Source organism: Talpa occidentalis, unplaced genomic scaffold, assembly GCF_014898055.3.
Source record: "Talpa occidentalis isolate TD23 unplaced genomic scaffold, MPIMG_talOcc4v2.1 talOcc4.15, whole genome shotgun sequence".
NCBI lineage: Eukaryota > Metazoa > Chordata > Mammalia > Eulipotyphla > Talpidae > Talpa > Talpa occidentalis.
The window spans coordinates 39,970,449-39,989,262 of NW_023601543.1; the positions used below are offsets into that span (position 1 = coordinate 39,970,449).

An 18,814-nucleotide genomic window follows, 5' to 3' on the forward strand; every position below is an offset into this window, starting at 1 on the left:
AAAAAAAAAAAAAAAAAAAGCAAATACACACACTCACGTACATATAATATATATATATATATATATATTAATTGTTTCAATTAGCTTTTTAGTGGATTTTTTAGGGTTGTCTATGCATATTATTATGTCATATGTAAATAGTGATAGTTTTACTTTTTTCCCAGTTCAGATTCCTTTTATATCTTTCTTTTGCTTAATTTCTATAGTAGGCCTTCCAATTCTGTTGAACAATAATGATGACAGTGAAAAGCCTTATGTTATACCACGTCTTAGTGGAAAAGCTTTCAGCTTTTCATTAGAATGTTTGCTGTGTGCTTTTCATATAAGACTTTTATTATGTTGAAATGTGTTCTATCTATCCTGTTTTTTGAGGGCTATTATCATAAATGGATATTGAATCTTATCAAATATTTTCTCTACATCTATTTGATATGATCATATGATTTTTAACTTTCCTTTTATTGATATGGTGAATTACATTGCTTAATTTTGGGATGTTGACCAGCCCTTGTATCCCTGGAATAAATCCCACTTGGGCATATGTATGATGCTTTTTAATGCATTGTTGAATTCAGTTTGTTAACATTTTGTTAAGGATTTTTATATACATATCAACAGGGAAATTGATCAGTAGTTTCCCTTTGTTCTGGTGTTTTTGCTGGTTTTCATATCAAGGTAATGTTGGTCTTATAAATGTGTTTGGAAGTCATTCCTCTTTGTCAAATTTTTGGAAGAGTTTGAGAAAGATATATTTCTCTTTGAAGGTTTAGTAGAAATCACTAGTGAAACACTCTGGTTCCAGACTTATGTTTTCTGGGAGACTTTGATTATGTTTCAATTTCCTTACCTATAATTGGTCAGTTCAGGCTTTCTATTTCTTCCTGATTCATTCTCAGATTGTTGTAAATCGCTACAAATTTGTCTATTCTAGGATATTCAATTTAAAGGCATACAAATGTTCATAGTTATAATTATATTTTTGCTTATAAGTAAACTTCTCTTTATCATATTCAAGTATAGGATTTTTCAGTTTCCTCTCAGCTTAGGATTAAGTGGTTTAATTAGTATATTTATACATTGAGAAAAGATTAAATAATGCTCAGTGTATTTTATTCAGTCAGAGCAATGAGTAAAATAACTTAAATGTTATTGCTTTGAAAATAACTGGAAAATACAGCTTCTAAGAATGACTACCTCGATAGGAGTCCAGGTAGTTAAAGCTTTATTTTCACATACGAATTTTTCAGTTAAATTCCTTATACTATTTTTCATACGATTTTGATATACATAATACCAGCCCAATGCCTTCAAAATGATGTAATTGGCTAAATCATTTTAAAAGTACTCCTATGTTCACTGTAGCATTATTTGCAATAACCAGGTTATAGAAACAACCTGAGTTGCCAAGGGCAGATGAGTGGATTAGAAATATGTGGTATATGTAGCCCATGGAATACTACTCAACTATAAAAACAAGATAGATAAACTCTTGTCATTTGTGATTAGATGGATGGAACTCGATGGTTTAATGTTAAATAAAATAAATCGGACAGAGAAAGACAAATATCTTATGTGTCACGTATATGATAACTATAGAGAAGCAAACAGTGTTAGATAAAACCAAACCAATAACACATCCTAGAAATATGACTATAGAATTGAGGTTACCAAAGGGGAAGGGGTGAGAAGGGAGGGTGAGAGCTAAGGGGGCAGGGGACATAATGGATTTCTATGGAGGACTAATGGGTACCTTTGTGGTGGGTGTGGTATCATAATAACATCTGAAAACGGTTATCCTATACCTCTAAATCATATACAGAATTGAAAATCAATGTTACTTCAATAAATAACAATCAACCATCAACTGGATGCAAAATACAAATATTTTAAAATATAAAATATTATAAATCTTTTGCTTTATAATTTAAGAAAAATGTGTTCACATATCCTAAATTATTTATAACAATCCAGACTGGTGGGTAAAACAAATCATGAAATCCAGAATTTAGCAAACTAGGAAATAGATGTTCACAGAAAATAAGTGATATACCCAGTATTTTTCATTGGATGAAAGTAGGGCAAAAGCCATATGGTGGATGGGTGGTAGAATGCAAAGTGTATTAGCCTTGAAAATCTTAGGTTAAAGCTAAAGATAATTAATTCAGTATTCAATTCCTTAATTCAGTTACTCTCTCTACCCAACCACTAGAAACTCAATTCCCATAAATCAAATATTTTGTCATTTTATTTTCACATAAATAAGAGTCAAACTTTTAAAATGAAGGTCTATACAACTATTTTCCTGATTTCTGTGCAAATGATTAGAACTTTGGCTATGTAGTCATTCAATATCTTGCCATTTAATAGACCAAGTTAAGCAGAGATAATGGGTAAGCAGAGATAATGACAAGTTATGTTGCTTATAAGAGAATGAACTTGCAATGCTTTGAAAATAGTAGACCTCTTGAAGTGAAATTAGAAAGGTTGCAGTGTTATAGTCAGAGCTGTTGACTACAGATAGCTGTAGTAGTTGTCACTTATATTTGGCTATTTTCAGCAGAGAAGCACCTGCTGTTTTTTAAGGTTCTTATTGTATTTGGGTAGGGCAGGTATCCTCAAACTTGGGGATCATCTTACATTCTGGGATTTTTGTGGTAGATTCAGCCCTACCAAGAAGGACTAGCACCATTACCCTGATTATTCTCTAATGAATTGAAGTTTATACTCTCCTCAGAAGTCACTTCAAAATACATTGGTTCTAAAACAACACTAAATCGGGTATTTCAGGCATTTGACCTCTATCTTCTGACTCCTTCCTCTCATGACTACAGTTTGCAAAGGAACCCCAAATTGTTCTGAAACCTGGCAGCCATAATAGTAAAAATTGCCTTGATGGATATTGTCCCTATACTTTGGCCCAAACACCTTTGAAAATTTGGTCAGGTTGCAGATATGATGTTTATATTTTGAAATTGTTATACTTGAATAAGATTCCCTTCAGAAAGTTAGTGGAATTTTTGATTTCTGAATCATTCTAGTCAGATCTCTTAACATTAGATAGTAAGATGTTTGTGAATGCAAAACACTCAGGTGTACAAATTTCGATGGAAGGCTATATGAATGTCTTACTAGGTAGTTTTATTGTGCCAAATATTCAGAGAAAGGGAAAGTATTTTTTACTTACTTGTCAATGTACTTGTTTTTTCCTAACCCATTCTATTAGAATGATTTCTCTTTGGTTTGGTTGATAGTCTACTTATTGTTGCTGTTTTCCTAATTATAATGAGACTCTGTTTAGGAAGGATTTTTATTCTGTCAACTTCGGAATAATGATTCAACATGACAGCTATTAGCAAGAGCCTGAAATTGCCATAATAATTTCGTTGGCTCTTCTCTATAAAATGCGCTACTAGAATTCATCCTTTTTTTAAAGAAAAATTTGACCTATTTTTATTTATGAAATTAATAGAGTCATTTTCCCTTAATATTTAAATATTTGCCTATTGACAAGAAGGAAAAAGTGTTTTTTTTTCTTATTTCTCTTGTCTAATAATGATGTTGTCTATTTGGTTAAAAGATACCTAGTTTTTACAGTTTATTTTTAAGTGAAATGTACATGATTTTGAATTTTGATTTATATACTGTAGTTATTAAAGTAATTATTTTGGTTAGCATTGCCTAAAGCAAAGACATTTCAGTCACTAAAACTTCCTGTTTATTTTTAAACTTTAAAGAGAAGTTTTGTTTCAATGTGTATAAAGAACTCCTTTATCCCAGAAAGAGGAAATATAAAAGACCTTTTTGTTCCAGAGCACAGTTTCTGGCTGTGAGACATAGGCCAGATGCCTTGCTTGATTAAGAACAGTGACTGTCCCTGTTGATAATTGACCACATATGGCTAACACCATCTCTGACTTTACGTGTCACAAAAAATATTTCAGTGAAAAAGACTATTTTTCACCATGCAGTGACATTTACCAGATAAGGGCTTCCCTCCTTTTAATTTGTTTTTGCCTTTAAACTTGGTACTTATTCAAAACAAAGTCAGTAAATGTTTATACTACATATAAGTTTCAGTAAGAATGTCTCCCCTTAGCACTCAAATTATTGCCCATTACTGGGGAATGAATTTGCTTTTAGAAATATTGAAGCTTGGAAGCTGAAATTGTATTAAAAAAAACAAAAGTATAAAATTCTACACATACCAAAATTTTACTCCAATTTTCAGAGTATCTTTTTTTGTTTTTAGATGAATCTACGTTCTGTATTTACTGTAGAACAACAAAGGATTTTACAGCGTTATTATGAAAATGGAATGACAAATCAAAGTAAAAATTGCTTTCAGCTCATATTACAGTGTGCGCAGGAGACTAAACTGGACTTCAGTGTAGTCAGGGTAAGTATTGAGGTCGTACACTCTGGAATTGTAACTTTATTACAAATGATAATTGCTTAATATGAGAAAATCTGTCAGGATATGAAGTCCTTAACTTTATAAACAGCTTCATTTCCCTGGTATAAAAATACCACTTTTAAAATTAAACAGATAATAATTTAGTATCTATTTCTCCTTATAAATGCACTGAAAACACTAAAATTTTTGCATTGTAAACATATCTATTTAAAAATCCAAGTCCTTTGAACTAATAAATACTTTTTACATCATTGCTGATTTTATGCTTTCTTTAAAACCAATATTAATCTGGATATAATATACTGATATTGTATTAGTAAAACAGACATTTAAAAAGGGAATATTGTGTTCCTAGCATATTTTTGTTGTATTTTAATTTTTTTATCAGGCATTTATAACTTTAGTACCTTATGTTTTTAGGAAAACCCACCCTCTTTATGAATACCTCCTCCTCTTAAGTAAAATGCATGCATTTTAATGTTTTAGCAAATAAGAGATCAGAAATCTCAAGGGAAGAACTTTTCTTTATCACAGCCACAGTTATTTGGCTTCAGTGGGTGAGAAGAGAGTAGGATCAAAACAGGGGTGGGAAGAGCTCAGTGACCATGGTGATAGTTCACAGGTGTATGGGTGGTGGGAATTTCATGGGGACTATAACCGAGATGAGAATGCATACATTGTACAAAAATGAAAAATGATGTAAAAATATATAAAATAAAATAATAATTAAAAAAATCAGAGCCACTACACATTTGTGAAAGGCAATGAATGAAGTGTTAGGACACCAAAGATAACAGAACTAGTCACCAATTTTATTAAGTGTTTAGGTCCATTCATGTTTGTCTGAACATGTTTCAAATCCTCTTAGCATGAAACCCTACAGATTCAAAGATTAGCAACACTCCCATCCTTGCCATTCATTAGGATAATTTGCAAAAAAAAAAAAAAAAAAAAGGACATCTGTTTTTAAGTTTCATTTTCCATTGAAGAAACATATAAAAAACCTAAAATTAAAAATATCCTGATAAGCAGAATTCTTTGGAAAGTCTATTTATAAAATGCCAAAGAATATATATCACTTTCAAATAGTGAATTATGCCACTAGTTCTAAAGGAAAACATCCAGGATATCTGTCTCTTATTTCTGAGATGAGTCATCATATTTAGATTGTGTGTGAAATAGAAATAGTTCCAATGCTACCTCTAAATTCTCAATTTGAAAGACCTTCAGTAAACAAGAGAAAAGTGCTTAATTGCCTTAGTAACAGTAATATATTGTGTATAATATTTCAAGTTGATGAGATTTAATTTTGTAAAAATAAGCCCCCTGTAGTAACTTATTTCTCCCTCCCCTGCATTTATCCCACCTTTACGTTAAAGTGAAAAGCTTCTCAGCCAACTGCATTGTGGACCTCTAATATTTCCGGTTTGTACTTATAATCTTCCCCTAATAACTTATTTGGTTGTACTTTAATATGGAATATTGAAATGCAGTGGTTTTTATTTATTATCCAAATGACATGAAATCTAAAACAAGCAATGAAAATGAAAAATAAATTCCTAAAATGTAAGATTACAAGTAAAATTTTATGAAAGTTATAAGAAATTGTGAAAAACATTCATTCTCTCTGTTCTAGAAAAGTGTTATTATACAGAAATTAGTCTCCTAATCTAAATTTTGGTGTTTTGTCCGGTTGGACGAGAGGGAGTTGTTGATTTACTCATCACTCCACAATCTTGCATATATCTAATGGAATAAATGACCAGGAAGATAAAGACAGAGGTATAGTAAAAGAGGTTTGGAGATAGTGAATGTCTAAGAGAGAACTGAAAGAGAGCTTTATGGACACCAAGGATTGATGGCCCAAATGCTTTATAATTCTCTGTGCAGTATAATTTTGTTAGTTCCAAACCTTTAATTCTCACCATATAAATTGTGTTTGACCCATATTTTTTCTCTTTCACCAGTGAGGCCTATGGAGCGAAAATCATTTATATCCTATAAAAACTGGTAAATTTTAGATCCTGTAACTAAATGACTTTCAATAAAATATAACTCAGTTATAAAGAAAAACCTCAGGGAATGAATTTTCTTTATTTTTAACATCTTAAATTGAAAATATTTCTTAAGTACATGCTTTCCTACTTTACTTCAATACATAATATTGACAATAATTGAACCTTTGCTTTTTGATTGAATTTCATTATGGAAATCAATTTTTGTACTGTGCTATAAAATTATAATGCTCACAATATGGAAAAGTATATGGGGTGATTTTCTCTTTTTCTAAAGAATCCTGGCCTATTTGATGATTTCTTATATTAATTTCTATCTTCTTCCTTTTTTGTAAGCAATATTTTATGAACATTCTTAGTTCTAATGCTAACAGGGTGCCTCCAACAGCAATCTCTGTCATCAATGTCCTCATTTTGCTATTTCTAATTTGTTATTTCTTATTTTGTTATTCTAATTTGATAAATGACATAAAATCAGAGATAGTATGCTGTAAGTTCACGGGGTGTCCATTTTCTAAAGAACATGGGTCTTGTGAAATCTGTGTTGGCTATATTCTGGACAAGGGATGTTGCTAAATAGCTGAGTTTCATATACATCTGATTCTACTCATCTTACTTTTTGATAGGTATAAAATATAGTATCTGTTAAGCACACAAGTAATTATATTTTATACTTAATATGAGTATATAGCATGTATAGTTATATAGTATATATACATATATATGAACTACAGAACTGTGAAAGTAAATCATATTTACAATGCACTAAGATCACTCTTTGAGTGTGGTAAAGTAGGTATTAGAATAATAAAATGGTTGAATTTTTTTTTTTCTTTTAGAAATATGGCCCAGAGCTACCACCCTCAGATACAAGAGTTATTCTTTCAACTATTATATCTATTTTTATGTTCTTTAAAAATATTGATTTTTTAAATTAAAGTAACGTTGGTTTACATCTTTGTTAGTGTTTTGTAAGTGCAGGATCCCCTCTTCAGCTATAGTCATCATTCTTGAGTTCAAATTTTATCAAAACATAATGCTTTCCCACTGAAATTTTTTAATTTGATGATTATATATTTTGTAATAATTAAAAACAAATGTATCATGCTTTTATGTTTTTATATACTAGAAAAGCCATAACACAGTAACTTATATTGAATATTTATAAAATTAATCTTTTTGAATGATACATTTTTATTATATTTTTCCAAAAACATACGTATATATATATATATTTATAAATATTTTAGTTTTTCTCCCCTTTCTTCTTCTGTGACATTTATATTCATTTGTTCCTCTGCCTTCAAGTCTCAACTCTGCTGTTTAGTGTAGCTTAATCAAAATGAGTTTAAAGTCCCAAAGCCTCATTGGAAGCAAAATGGAACACCTCGGTTTCAAAATAAGTTTCTTTGTGAGAGAAATACTAATTTCAATAGTAAAATGGTGAATAGAGATGAACATTTCAGGAGTTTCTCACCACAGTGGTAGGAAAATGTGATTTGAGGTCATGTAAAATTGGTTTTGAATACCTGCTCTACCGTATACTGCCAGGATAACCTTCCACAAACCACTTACTATTGCAGAACCCGTTTCTTCATTTATACAATTAAAAGAAATAACTCTTACTAAATCAGCTTATATATATATATATATATATATATATATATATACATGCAAATGCATTACAGGAATTCAATACACCTTGTTTTATATTTATGGCAACAGCAAGATTTCAATGTTGCATGTTATATGAAAAAACTTTGAAATTGGATAATTTGTGTGGTCTTCAAAAACATATCATATAAAAGTTAACCAAATACATCCTCTGTCATATTTGTGCAAGCTACTTCATTTAATGTTTCTACTTATTTACCTTCACAATTATTAATAGATTAATGTATTTTGGTTGTTTACAATATGGTATGCATTTTTGAACTAATGTTAAAGCTTAATATTCACATTATCAAATGTATTTCTTACTACATATTTAGAATAATAGTTCAATATGATAATTATATTATAATAAATTACTTATTAAAAAGTACATATGTTATAATCAAATCCCAAATAATGATCATTGGTATTATTTTACTATTAATATTTTTATGTTTATTACAGTAATACATATCCACTGTATAAATTTTGGTAAGTAAAGTATAAAGAAGAAAATAACTATCATAAATTAATAACAAACTGGGAACAATTTTGCAACTTATGACAAATTATTGCAGTCTAGTAGAAAAGTGTTCTTATAAATCAATCAAAGAAGAAAAATGTCCCAATATAAAAATGAGTAAAGAATAAGCAGTTCCATAAAAATAATATAGTAATGGTAGTAACCAAAGTAACTAGGAATTCTAATCAAAACAGTGATTTATACCTTTTATTAACTCACAGACTAATAAAACAGTTCAAAAGATAAGTGTTGGTGAAAGTGTGGGAAAACCAGAATTCTTATACATTGAGGGTTACTTTGAAAATATAAAAAAACACAACAATTTCCCTTCTAAAGGACCATAAACATGTACAATGAATTTTTACAATATTGCTTATAATAGGAAATATTTATAAAAATGTCTAAATACCCAGCAATATTAAATTTACTGAATTATAATATAGTCATACAACAGACATTGTTAAACCTGAAAATTGCAAGTGTCTATTTGTTTTGCAATACTATGAGCATTTTCCAATATCATTATATATCCTACCTTTTAGTATGCTTCTAATTGTTCACTATTATAGAGAAATATATGATAAACATTATTGCATATAGACTTTGTGAATATATCTATGATCACCTTTTTTTGAGACAAATTCCCAGAAAGTAAATTTACTAGGTTAAGGACATAAACTAAGTGTTTTCATGATTTAATTGTTGGATGGGTTTTTAGGAGTAGAGGAATAATAATACAATTTGATTATTAAAACCCCAGGATTTTAATTAAGACAAGCTGCTGAACATCTTTGATCTTATTCTTTAGCTATTTTTTTTATTGTATTTTTTTTCTATTAAATCTTGGCTCTATGACAAATGCAAATACAATTTATCACATAGAAATGGACTTTTCTTGCTTCTTTGTTAAGAACTTTTCCATAATATCATATTTTATCCTTCCAGACGTGGGTTGGCAATAAGAGAAGAAAAATGAGTAGTAAGAATTCTGACTCAGGAGCAACAACAGGAACTGTTACCGGTACCTCTTTGACAACTCCAGACATTACAGTCAGAAATGTTGTTAATATTACTCGACCTTCAAGCCAACAGACCTCTTGGACATCTGCCAATAATGATGTCATTGTAACTGGTATATATAGTCCAGCCAATTCATCCAGTAGACAGGGGACAACCAAACATACAAATACACAAATTACTGAAGCACATAAATTCCCTATTCAGAAAACAACCAGTAAAAATGATACTGAGTTTCAGTTGCACATTCCTGTTCAAAGACAAGTAGCACACTGTAAAAATGCCTCTCTGCTTTTAGGTGAAAAAACAATTATTTTGTCCAGACAGACAAGTGTGTTAAATGCTGGAAACTCAGTATACAATCACACAAAGAAAAACTATGGAAACTCTTCAATGCAAGCTTCTGAAATTGCAGTACCTCAAAAGCCATCTGTGTGTCACCGACCTTGCAAAATTGAACCAGTTGGAATTCAAAGGTCATATAAGCCTGAACACACAGGTATAGCATCACATAACTTATGTGGGCAAAAGCCACCTATTAGAGACCCTTACTGTAGAACACAGAACTTGGAAATTCGTGAAGTATTTTCATTGGCAGTTAGTGATTACCCCCAAAGAATTCTGGGAAGAAATGCTTCACAGAAGTCTAGTTCAACAGAAGGAACTTGTTTGTCCATTGCAATGGAGACTGGTGATGCTGATGATGAGTATGCCAGAGAGGAAGAGTTGGCATTGATGGGAGCACAGATACCAAGCTACTCAAGATTTTATGAAAGTGGCAGTTCCCTACAAGCTGAGAACCAAAGTACAGCTTTGCCTGGACCAAGAAGAAATATGCCAAATTCACAAATGGTGAATATTAGAGACTTGTCAGATAATGTATTGTATCAAAACAGAGACTACCATTTGACACCACGGACCTCATTACATACAGCATCTACTACAATGTACAGTAATGCAAATTCATCACGGAGTAATTTTTCTCCACATTTTTCATCTTCAAGCCAATTGAGATTATCACAAAACCAAAACAATTACCAGGTAATGTGTAAGTCTATAAAGGTTTTTTAAAAGTTTTGATTTTTATATCTGTATAAAGTTTGATCTGTGTACATGTGTTGGTATCCAATTAGGCTTAATATCTGGGTCACTTAACACATATTTTGAAGTAATTTGAATTTTTTTGAAAGCAGTGGTTTGGGGTCAACACTTAAAGAATCTAGTGCTTTCTTTATCATGCTTACAAATGGTGATAAATTTTGTTAAATTAATTAATTCTTTATTTGTATATATTTTACATCAGGTGTAGTCCCCATAGGATTTCCATCATCAATTATATTTTTTTAATTCCTGGCATTTTTATCCTGACATTTAAAATGGTTTTGCTCAAAAAATGGTAGCCTTATGGGAAGCATGACATTTCCCATCATTAAAATAGAACTAAATTGGCTGACCTCATGTTGTGAACATAGATTATTCCTGTGATGATTTTTGCTTGTAGCTTAGGGAGATTTCACTGAATGAATGGTGAATGGTGATTTCTTGGGCACAAACACAAACAAGTCCATTATTTCTCTGGGTTTCACTAGATGAAAGGTCAGAGCCTACATTAACTTACTCAACTGTTCATTCTAAAAGAAAATGCCTTATTAAAACTTTAATTGGAACATTAGTCAAATAATATTTTTAAAATGTTTATAAGAAAGACAGTCAGAGTGAGAATTAAAATATTAGACCTGTGTAAAAGTAGGTGTTATTTCTTTACTTTTCACATATTCAGTAGTTTAGATAGGTTTAAAATAATCTCAACAATGAAGTATAAACCTATCTCAGAACATCTCCTAAGATCATGGATTTCTTTCTGAAAATCTGCTTCAGAGAATTCGAATAGCAGGGTATAGATGCTTGTCATTTTTCTTTGCTACTAGTTAGACCCTTTAATCTGGTCAACCACAGTATTTAAGTTTTAACTGTATTTAAGGTGCTTTCAGGTTATTCTCCACCAATATAAAGAATCAACTTCTTCAATCTTATAGCTCCCTCCTTCAAAATGAAAAGCAATAACAGAGTATAGGGACTATTTCTGGCAACTGGCCCTGACAGAAGACTCAATTATCATAATTAAAAGTTCTTACTTTACTGAGAAACTACTCAATTTTTGTATTTGCTCTTCCATGCTTAAAGTAACATTGACTGATACCATTAAAATCCTTCCCAATACCCACCTTCATTCTCCTACATTTTTGTACTAATTTTCTCCTTCAATGTTTTTAATAGTAGTAATAACATTTTACATTTGTTGAGACCCTTCCAGATACCAGGCACCATCAGTCACTTTATGTATACCTGGGGTCATTTAGTATTCATGTCAATCTGGATATTTAGGCACTTAGCCGTACTTTAATAACTTGTCCAAGATCATATGTCCAGTATATGACGGAGCCAGTATCCAAGTCAGAAATATATCATTTCCACTGCTTTTCCATACAGTGTAATGACTTCAACTGTTTTAGAATATTGGGAGGACTAAGAGTACAGAGATTAATTTTTAATTTTTCCTAAACCAAATATCTTTTATGGATAATTTAACCTATGAATTGACTGCTTAAATAATCTCTTTTTTTTCTAATAACTTTTTAAAAAAGATTTATTTATTTATTAATACAAGCACTGGGTACAGTCAGAAGTGCGGGAGGGTGAGAGAATTCACCAGAGCCAGAGGGGGGAACAGAACAGGCAGACTGATGAAATACACTGCTGAGGGGAGCAGCGGGCGCTGCAGGGGAGGTCTGTCGCATCATGTGGGAGCCTTGCTGGTGGCCGGGGATCGAACTCCCGCTGCAGAGGCTGCAGGAAGCTTCACAGCCCAGTGCTCAACCGCTGTGCCCCCAGGGAGGCCCCTAATAACTTTTAAAGGAATTAAGTTTGGTCAGGCTCTGACAAGTGACATAACTTCTCTGTGTAACAATTACCTTCATATATATAAAATGTGGTTAATAAAACACAGTTTTCAGGAATGCTTTGATATGAAATGCCACATTTTGTGCAAATTTCTTTGTACATCTCTTGACATATAAACTTTCTCATACTTATGACCTCATAAGTTGTTAAATTAATGAAATCCTGCTAGTCTGGGTCTTCTTTACATTCCATTTCAAGAAAAATACTGCAGAGTCTACAATTATTAGACTAGTTAAGGAATGAATAACTATAGTTTGAGAGAAGATTGGAGATCATTTATCAACCCCACCATAATCATTGCATTAAAAACCCATATATTCCTATTTTTATTATACCAGACCTCCTCTAACTTGACCTGAGAGAGTTTGTTACAGAGTGTTTTCAGAAAACCCTAGAGACATCACTTTGTCTCACCTTTATTTTAATTAATTGATATGTGGGGAAACTAAGGAAGCCTAGAAACTGGGTGGCTAAAACAAGAAACATTTGTTTCTCACAATTCTGGAAGCTTGGAATCTCAAGATTAGGTGTTGCTGGCAGATTCACTGTCTGGTGAGGGCCTACTTCCTAATTCATAGACAGCCATCTTTTCATTGTGTTCTCATTTAGCAAATGAGGCAAGGGATTCTCGGCTCTCTCTCTCTCTCTCTCTCTCTCTCTCTCTCTCTCTCTCTCTCTCTCCCCCTTTAAATAAAGCATACCACTTTTAATGCCAACTTTTTAAAAGATTTATTTATCTGCCATAATAATGCTTGCCAGAACTATGGTACAGGCCAGAGGTTGGAGTGGGGGGTGAGAGGATTCACCAGAGACAGAGTGGGGAGCAGAACAGGAAGACTGACTGAAATACACGGCTGAGGGGAGAAGCAGGTGAGTCAGGAGAGGTCTGCTGTGCCATGTGTGTTGCTCCCTGGCGGCTGGGGGTCGAACTCATGCTGCAGAGGGTGCGTATAGCTTCATAGGTTGCATCTTAACCCCTTGCGCCACCAGGGAGGCCCTCGGTTCTCTTTTGTAAAGGCACTAATTCTATTCATGAGATACTCCATCCTTAGAACCTTGCCTCCTCCCAAAAGGCCCTCCTCCAAATACCATCAAATTGTGTATTAGTTTTCAATATATGAATTCCTCTGGGACACAACCATTCAGTCTATGGTAATTGTCCTACAAGATTTTGATGAAGCTCTATTACCAAACTATATTACTTTTGGGTTGGGCTTAGAAAAATAAAACCCATGGTCATCTTTGCAACTTTTGGCAATGAAATTGTAAGCAAGTAATTGTCTAGTTTCTGACCCTGGGTCTCTAAAGCAGGGGTTTCTGCCTCTCCTCTCTGCTACACCAGGAATATTCAAGGCCATGTTCCTGGAAGATAGTCTAGTTCTAAACTATCTAGGAAATGAGTACAAATTGAGAAAGTCCTAAAGAATACTAAGAAGTTCAAATCAGCTTGGTTTTGGAGCCATTTTCAAATATATTAAGACTGAAGTAATAATAAGGAACTCTGAGGAAGTAGCTATACCAGGATATAATAGCCTGGTTCTATATCAAAACTCTCCAGTTTAACCTCAGTTCTTTGGGGCTGATTTCAAACATATTGTTCCCCAAAGTGTCATTCACTCTTCATAGTGCTGTAATTAATAATTAATTATTATCTATATGAAGATATTGGAAGACAAGTGTTAAAATATGGGGGGGCTTTGTCACAATTATTGTGGTATACTAATTAACTGCATTCCTTCTCATGTACTACAAAAGGGTTAAAGAGTTAATAAAAGTAGAGCACTTTAAACTTTTAAACTTACAAAGATACTTTATAAGTACAATTTATCCCCATTCATGAAAGTGCTTTTTTTTAAGGTTTATTTATTTTATACAAGAACCGGGGTACAGGCGAGATGCGTGGGAGGGTGAGAGGATTCACCAGAGACAGAGTGGGGAACAGAACAAGCAGACTGACTGAAATACACTGCTGAGGGGAGCAGCGGGTGCGACAGGAGAGGTCTGCCACGCCATGTGGGACCCTCGCTGGCTGGCCAGTATTGAACCGGCTCTGCAGAGACTGCAGACAGCTTCACAGCACGGCACTCAACCACCTGCGCCACCAGGGGAGGCCCCATAAAAGTGCTTTGGTGGTGTCCTCCAACTTTCTTCCATGTTTGTGGGCTTCCGTGAATTTATTTTAATTTTTTATTGAAGTAATATTGTTTTACAACACTGTATATTATTTAGGAGAATAGGTTCACATTTCTTTACTGTTGGTGGAAATGTAGACTGGTTCATTCAGTGTATTTAAATAAATATGAAAGTTTAATAGTTTAGAATCTTTAAACACCATGGCATTCTAAAACAATACAAATAGTATTTTGAACTCTGAAAAAGTAAAACCAATAAGATTAAATAAATGGTATTGCTAAACTATTAATAACTCTCAAACAAATGTTCAGTCTTAAAAAGTAACAGAAATCTATGTTGAATGGATATAGCTAGCATGGTTCATTTTAAAACAAATGTTATTAAGATATTACTAACAGTATAGAATACACACATTAAGTGTACACTTCTGTGTTTTGAAATTTATTTACAGATTTTTTTCAAGCAACACCATAATCTAAGTTTAGACCATTCATTACCCCAAAAATGAAATACATGCTATTTAGCATACCAAATCCCCCATTCCAGCACTTAGTAACCACTGCTCTTCCTTCAGTCTACATGGATTTACTTATTCTGTATTTGTATTATATATATATATATATGGAATCATATGATATGTATATGTATATATATATGAGAAATATATATATATGTATATATATATGGATTCATACAATATGTGGCCTTTGTAACAGGCTTCTTTAAATTAGCATGTTTTCAAGGTTCATCACATTGTGTTATGTATGAGCACTTCATTCTTCTATGATTATTCTAGGATATTCCATTGTATGTGTGTAGCATATATCCTTTACCCATTCATTAATTAATGGGTATTTGAGTTGTTTCTATATTTGACTACTATAAATTATGCTGCTGTGAACATTCATATATAAATTTTTGTGTGCGCATATGTTCTCAAATCTCTTGGATATATATCTAGGAGTGGTTTTCTGGTTCAAATGGTAGCTGTGAGCTTAAAATCTGAAAACTACTGACATCTGTTCCATGTGGTGGTATCACTTTACACTACCACGATGAATGTATAAGCAGTCCAGTTTCTCCAACAGTTGACCAACACTTGTTATGTCAGTCATTTTGGCTTATTGTTTTTATTTTATTTTTAAAAGATTTATTATGCATACAAGAGCTGGGGTACAGGCCAGAGGTGTGGAGGGTGAGAGGATTCACCAGAAACAGATTGGGGAGCAGAACAGGAAGATTGACTGAAGTACACTGCTGAGGGGAGCAGTAGGCGAGTCAGGAGAGGTCTGCTGCGCTATGTAGGTTGCTCCCTGGCCGGCCGGGGATTGAACTCTGCTGCAGAGGCTGTGGATAGCTTGATAGGTTGCGTCTTAACCCCTTGCACCACCAGGGAGGCCCCTTGGCTTGTTGTTTTTAAATTGTATCTTTTTTTTTTTTTTATGCAAGAACTGGTGTACAGGCCAGAGGCATGGGAGGGTGAGAGGATTCACCAGAGACAGAGCAGGGAGCAGAACAGGCAGACAAACTGAAATACTCTGTTGAGGAGAGTAGTGAGCGCAACAGGAGAGGTCTGCCACGCCATGTGGGTATCTCCCTGGCAGGCCGGGAATTGAACCCGAGCTGCAGAGGCTGTGGACAGCTTCACAGCACTGCGCTCAACCCGCTGCGCCACTGGGTAGGCCCGTATCATTTATTATTGATGTAACACTAGTTTAGAACACTATGTAAGATTTAGGGTATAGGTCAGTATGTTTTCAGATATATATTACCAAATCATACCCACCATCAAAACACACGTATTCTTCCACTATAGTCCACTGGCCCCCTTCCCTCCGTTGCTCCCCTTCCCTAAATTCCCCTTCTAGTAGCCTCAATTCCTTACCCACATTTCTATTGATTGTTTCAGTTTAGATTTAGTTTTAATATGTTCTTTGTTTTCTTTTGTTTTTATAAATCATCCAATATTTGTATTTCTCCTGACTTACTTTACTTAGCATAATCACCTCCCCTCCATCCAGGTTATCAAAATGGCAATATTTCATTATTTTTTTTCATAGCAGAGTAGTATTTTACTGCGTATATATACCACATCTTTTAAAAAATATTTTTGAGGAAACTGGTTTATAACAACATACATGAGTTAGAGGTCTACGTTACTACAAGACACCCTCCACCAAGGTACAGAAATTCTTCACCATAGTTCATTGTGTCCCCCTCCACATTTTGCTCTCCCTATGTCCTTCCCTCTCTGGTAACCACAAGTCTACAGTCAGACTTTTAAGATTTGTTACTGGTTTAGTTTTAATGGCTGTTTTGTTTCTCATAGTGCACATGCAGGTGAAAGTATCTGGTATTTTTCTTTCTGCTTCTGATTTATTTGAAATAAATAAATCATAGTTCCCTATGCTTAGCATAGTTCCTTGTAATTCCAATAATGTTGCAAATGGAAGATCATCTTTGTATATACCTGAGTAGTATTCTGTTGTATGTATATACCACATCTTTCTATTCCACTCATCTGTCCTTAGGCACTTAGGTTGTTTTCATAACTTGGCTATTGTGAAAAAAATGTTGCAACAAACATGGGGGTGCATATCTGTTTGAATTAGGTTTTTAGAATTCTTCAGGAAATAGCCAAAATTACTAACGCTGTATCATATGGTAGATGTATTTTTAATATTTTGAGAAACCTCTGATACTATTTTCCATGGAGCTAGACCAGTCTATATTCCCACCAACAGTGTATGAAAGTTCCTGTATATGGAATTGTTTTCTTGATTTGTGCCTCTTCTGGTTCATTGATTGCATATAGGAAGACAATTGATATTTGTATATCAATTTTGTAATGGAATTATTGTTTAAATTAGTTCTTCAGTGGAGTCTTAGGGTTTGTTATTGGCAAAACATAATAGTTTTACTTTTTTCCAATTTTGAATTCCTTTCATATCCTTCTCTTGACTAATTGCTAGGACTTCCAATACTATGCTGAATAGTAATGGTTAATATAGACAACCTCGATTTGTACCAGATCTTAGTGGCAAAGCATTAAGTTTTTCACCATTGAGAATGATATTGTGTATTTGCCATATTATGTCCTTTATTACATTTAGGTATGTTGAATCTATGCAAATTTTTTAGTTTGTTTTTCATAAGTGCATGTTGAATCTTATCAAATGCTTTCTTTTTTTTTTTTTTTTTTAATTTTTTTTTTTCTTTTATAGAGGCATGTTTTATTTATTTATTTGTTTGTTCGTTTGTTTCGTTTATACATGCACTGGGTACAGTCAGAAGCGCGGGAGGGTGAGAGAATTCACCAGAGCCAGAGCGGGGAGCAGAGCAGGCAGAAGGACCGAAGTACACTGCTGAGGGGAGCAGCGGGCGGCAGGAGAGATCTGCGCGCCATGTGGGACCCTCCTCTGGTGGCCGGGGAGCAGCCGGGGATCGAACCGGCACCGCAGAGGCCGCGGGCAGCTTCGCAACCCAGCGCTCAACCACTGCGCCACCGGGGAGACCCTCAAATGCTTTCTTAGCATCTATTGCTATTATCATGCGATTTTTATTATTCCTTTTGTTGATATGGTGAATTACATTAATTTTTGGATGTTGAACTATCCTTGTGACCCTGTAATAAATCCCATTTGGTCATGGTGTATGATCCTTTCAATGCATTGTTGAAATCATTTAGCATTTTGTTGAGGATTTTTTTCGTCTATGTTCATCAGGGAAATTGGTCTATAGTTTTCTTTTTCCTGTGTGGTTTTTGTCTGGTGTAGATATAGGTAATGTTGGTCTTGTAAATGTGTTTGGAAGTATTACCTCTTTCTCAAATTTTTTAGAAGAATTTGAGAAGTATAGGTACTACTTTGAAGGTTTAGTAAAACTCACTTGTGAAAACATTTTGGACTTTTGTTTTATGAAACACTTTTTACCACTGCTTTAATTTCATTGTAATTGTTCTGTTCAGTTTTCCTTTTCCTTTATATTTCACTCTCAGGTGTATTTATATTTCAAAGGATGTTCATCTCTTGTAAATTATTCAATGTATAGCATAAAAATGTTCATAGTAGTCTACTATGATTCTTCCAGTTTCTGAGA

At 33.3% G+C, this 18,814-nt stretch overlaps 1 protein-coding gene across 1 annotated transcript in view; it reads left to right on the plus strand.

Annotated features, from left to right (window-relative positions):
• Nucleotides 1–4,247: 4,247 nt before the first annotated feature.
• The window catches only part of HDX (highly divergent homeobox), a 123,029-nt gene continuing 108,462 nt past the window's right edge, over nt 4,248–18,814 (plus strand). The window contains exons 1-2 of the mRNA XM_037512224.2: nt 4,248–4,396; nt 9,551–10,663. Coding sequence (XP_037368121.1) covers nt 4,250–4,396; nt 9,551–10,663 — 1,260 coding nt within the window. The 5' untranslated portion in view covers nt 4,248–4,249. The remainder of the gene's footprint in view (nt 4,397–9,550; nt 10,664–18,814) is intronic.